Source organism: Neltuma alba, unplaced genomic scaffold, assembly GCF_004799145.2.
Source record: "Neltuma alba isolate B1F8T4 unplaced genomic scaffold, ASM479914v2 tig00007041_pilon, whole genome shotgun sequence".
NCBI classification, from domain to species: domain Eukaryota; kingdom Viridiplantae; phylum Streptophyta; class Magnoliopsida; order Fabales; family Fabaceae; genus Neltuma; species Neltuma alba.
This window is the reverse complement of record NW_021634655.1, coordinates 1-4769: the sequence shown is the minus strand read 5'-3', so window position 1 is coordinate 4769 and position 4769 is coordinate 1. Positions and strand designations below refer to the sequence as shown.

The 4769-nt window shown below is 34.1% G+C and overlaps 1 protein-coding gene across 1 annotated transcript; it reads left to right on the top strand.

Moving 5' to 3' along the window:
• The first annotated feature begins 2545 nt into the window (after positions 1–2545).
• On the top strand, positions 2546–4625 carry LOC114751709 (uncharacterized). The gene is made up of 3 exons (XM_028940384.1): positions 2546–2555; positions 3396–3573; positions 4319–4625. The coding sequence occupies exons 1-3, from the start codon at positions 2546–2548 to the stop codon at positions 4623–4625; spliced, it is 495 nt and encodes a 164-aa protein (XP_028796217.1).
• Positions 4626–4769: the final 144 nt, after the last annotated feature.

The following is a 4769-nucleotide window of genomic DNA, read 5'->3' as shown; positions in this document are numbered from 1 at the left end:
ATAAGCCTTTCTCACATTCCAAAGTGGCTATATAGTTAGGTAGAGTCATAGGTTTCACTAAAGACCCTTTTTTTTTTTTCAGTCTTCTGAATTTGCATAGATTGAGGTATTCATGTCTATTAAAATCCTATATGGCTGAAGTATACTAAACACTTTTCGTAAAGCTATTTTAAATATTGGGTTATGATCATTTCGAACCCTTGTAAAGACTAGAGAGTATGATGGATATATGAGTTATGGGGGGGGGGAGACTGATCCACTCATAGCCCCTACCCATAAAGGAGAATCACATCACCATGCAATCTATTTTATTACCTTTTTTTAATCATAGGGGAAATAACAAATTCATATAAAACAATATGACAAACAAATTTAAAGTAGTATGCTTCTCGTAAAAGTTTAGGGATTCTTACATCAAAACAAGAGAGAATCTAGGTTTTTTTTAATGCACAAATAATATATCCAGGTCTTTTAATTAATTGAGCATTTTTTATTTTGTATTTTACCATTTATTTGATTGATTCAACAACAAACATGGATGCGTGATTCATTATGCACCAACCTTTAAAAAGGATTTTATTTTTCTAAGATTCACTCACTATCTAACATTATTCATTAACTTAGATTGTGTTGTGACAAGTAATAAAGTATTGTCAATGATAAGTAATAAATCAAGTCTTCTCAACATAACTTTCTCTGTTCAGAATATTTGAGCTCAAATTAAAATCTTACTTTCACTTGATCTAGTAAAAGATTTAAAACAAGAAAGCAAATATTATTTTTGATGTTGAGGACAGAATAAGATTAAAAAACAAACATAAATTATTTCTATTATTATATGCAAGAAATTAATGTTTTGGTGATGATATTGTCAATGTCCCCTTCAATCTCTTCTTTCTTTGTTAATGTTCATATAAATCAATGCACTGACCCCATTCCTTAAAAAATTTTCAACACATAGCAGTGAAAGAAAATTCAATAATTAATACATAAAAACAAAATAAAATGAATAAAATTTTGAAAAACATCACACCATATGATGACCTACCTACACTGACAAATCGGTATTTGTCCATGGTCACAACACTTTTCCTTAATTTCTCCCTTACTAAACAATTTAACCAAATTATTTAATTTCATGTTGCCACCACCTAATTGGACATCTTCGTTTTCTAAAATAATTTTTTTTAAAATTTTTTTCCAATAAAACATTAAAAATTGATGATATATTCAAGCTTGATGAACAAAGCAGATTCCTAGAAAAGAAATTCGAAAGTTATCAACTTCTAAATAGAATTCTATTTTGGCAAGGTACAAGAAAGGTTTTATATATTGATTGACAATAAATTAAAATAATAAATAAATTACAAATAAATAAATATATGTTTGAAATTGTCTGCTATAGGACTATCAAACAAAACCCAAGCGGGCACAAGAATTGCTGAGCTCTTAACTTCTCCCATTGACTTATATATAGTAAGAATGGAGTGATATATCAATTAATCTATACTTTTTGATGGAAAACACTACCTAACTTTAATATATATATATATATATATCTATATATATATCACATGAATAATAGCAATGAACCACAAGCCAGCATGCTTTGCGGATAGTGTGCCATCTATGCTTTTGAATCTTTTAACACCCCCAAGATTGTATTAATTATTTTTAGGTCCCCTAAGATGATGACAAGATAGTGTAAATTAAGCAATACTATTAGTGTCATGTTAAGTGTCAAATCAAGAAAAAAGGAGGCAAAAGAGAAGCTGCTAGCAAGCTGGGTAGGCAAGAAGAGACCAAATTGCTGAGGATGGCGGGTTATCAAAGTACTGTTTCGTAGGGAGCAAAACATTAAATGAGAGTGAAATTAGTTCACATTGTTTTCTTTAATGCAATCAATTTAAACATACACACACGGACATATTAATATCAGATTTAAACTCAAAATCTTGTTCAAGCGTGACAAGTTATATTGTAATTGAGACATCTTGTTGTGACATAATTTTATCATTAACAGTCTAAGGTTACAAGCAAAATCAAATTCATGATCTCTTATTTACAGAAGAGTATTTATACCACTAGACTTGAAGGTTATTGTTTGCCACGGACATAATTAGTTCACATTGCTGCCGAGTGATGAGGAGGAAGAAGAAGAATGGTAGCTGTTGTAGGGCATGCACCAATAAGTGGGCATAGAAAGATGTGTGTAAGAGAGGGAGAGAGGTAACAAATGTTATTGGTACAGATGTAAAGCTAAGCTAAATGAGGGAAAAGGGGGTTGGAAGTACTTAAACCACTCTTGATGGTTTTTCTTCCATCCCTTTCTCTTTCTTGATTTCAGAATCTGATATCTAGCACCGGTTATTAATTTAGTTTTAACTTCTAAGTTGAGTCATGCCTCAAATTAAATGTGGGAATTTTTAAAATTTTCATAGTACTGAGTTTCTTACCATATTCGTTAATTTAGTGTACAAAGCCCATGGTTGGCACATTCATCCACTTTTAATGGGCTCTAGGATAAAGCCCAAATATCTGAAAAATGTTTGAAGGTATTCCCATGCAAGTTTGAAATTGTGACTTTGGGCAAGGCCCTACTCGAAAAAATCCTCCTTTCAAGAGACCAACAAGAAGCAAGAGAACAAGATGAATTGATCTGACGTTGACCTCAGGCTAAGCCCACTAAAAACAAACATGGACTTGGTTTAATGGGCTATTCGGCAAAGCCCAAACAAAGCTTAGAAGAATGGCCCAATGTTATATTAAAAAGATAAAAGCCCTCTACCAACAAAACCTGGCATATTTAGTAGATGGCTGGGTCCCTTAAACATGATGTCCTAGATTCAAATCAGGCCGTGTGCATGGAAAAGGCTTTGTTGGGAGAGGCAAAACCCATTTCAGTGATCTCTACGCCTCAAGAGGATTAGTCTCTAGTTATCAACTGGGGAATACCACATGGTTTTATCTGAATTACCCTTGTGTCACTCAGAGATTTTACTCACCATGTTATGCCTAATGGGTCTTTCAATATGATAATCTTCATATTATGCTTCTTTTCATGGTTGCTTGAGTAAGCAAATGGTATCCATTTGGCAGTAGTTGGTGGTTTTATGTAGTTTTTAAGCTAGATATGTATGCTTGATTGAGGATAGCACTATGTCTTGTGGAGATTGGGAGCATCCCAAATTTTAGAAATGATAGGATTTTCTTCCTCGTATCTTTGTCATCATCTCCTTGGTCTATCTTACCTTACAACAACGCTAATTTTCTAGGTTGTTGATTGTGAAGGCGTAATGTTTATATTTTCTCAATATGTTAAACATCCAACGTGTCTGCCTGTATTCATTGGGACGGAATTTTTGCAGCCCAGGAGGTTAAAAGTGGAGTTTAAGTGCGCTTGGTGAACTTGCCAAAGAAGAAGAACATCCATAGGGATCTTAAATTTGCTTCCCAACGGATTCCTGGTATAGTTGAGATAGTCCCAGCTCTTTCTGGTAACAAGAAGACCAGGGACCCTGTTTGCAAGGGCTTTGCATTTGTTGATTACAAGTGTGAAGAGGATGCTGCTAGGTGTGTTCTAACTTCAAACCACAATCTCAATCCCTTTCTAAATAGTGACTTGCCTCTAGTTCGTTCAAGTGTTCTAACCCCTCAATGTTATCGGATTTTTCAGTAAAGTCACTGCATATGCATGCTTTTTTCAAGTCAGCAGCATGTCATAGTTGGTTTCAAAAATACTTTTCATACGTTATAATTTGATTAATTAATTCAATAGAGACACTTCCAAAAAAAAAATGCATCGTAAGTTTTTTTCCCCTCTTCCAAATCTGATAGATGTAGAGCATTACATCTTCCTCTTGAATAATTAAACATGATAGCGGCCTCTCTCTGAACTTTTGTTGAACAGGGTTCTTTTTTTTTTATTTTTAATTGATTATATTGCAACTTGATATGTCTCATGCAGACCATTACAATAATTTCTGGGAGTTGAATATTTGAATGTGTTGATCTAGCTTTTGTCTAGAGCCCTCTTCAAAAACATGGTTCGTGATCCTCCTGCTTAAAATGTTCTCAGAAAGGCATTCTTCTCTCTATGAAAATATGTGAAATTTTGTCAAAGATGGTTCTCTTATACTGGATAATTAATTCAATCTTCTCCGTGTCATTTTACATCGCTAGAGTGACTAAGAGCTGTATTTACATTAGGATCTATCTGGCATTTAATTATTGGATACCACTGTTATTGTTCAAAATGACTCAATGTGTTCTCGCTGCACCTGTATCTTACAAAATTCAATCCTCCTCCTCTTCACAGGTTTGTGCAACTATACTCTGGGCAAACTGTTCCCTTTGGTAAAATTCAAAAGCGGATAAAGTGTGAGCTTCTGAATGAAATGTCTCCAGTGTCTGCTAGTCTGGAATCAAGCCAAGATCATACTAATGAAGCTACGCCACAGCTCATAGTCCCAGCCATAGAAGAAAGCTCAAATGAGGACTCCAATATGGATAATTCTGCATTCATTGCTTGGGATGAGACTGCTTCAAGCTCCGATGAATTGGATGCAAAATATAGAACAGAACAGGTTGAAGAGAATGAAGACTTTGGGATCTACAAAGAGTAACGAACACCCCTGTGAATTGTAGAATGCATGTGACATGATTTTTATGTTTACTGATCATGTTCATCCTGTTAATCTGATTTCAGGTCCAGGATAAAGGAGAGGCAGTTTTTAAGTGATGTTTTCTCCAAATACGGAACAAAAGCT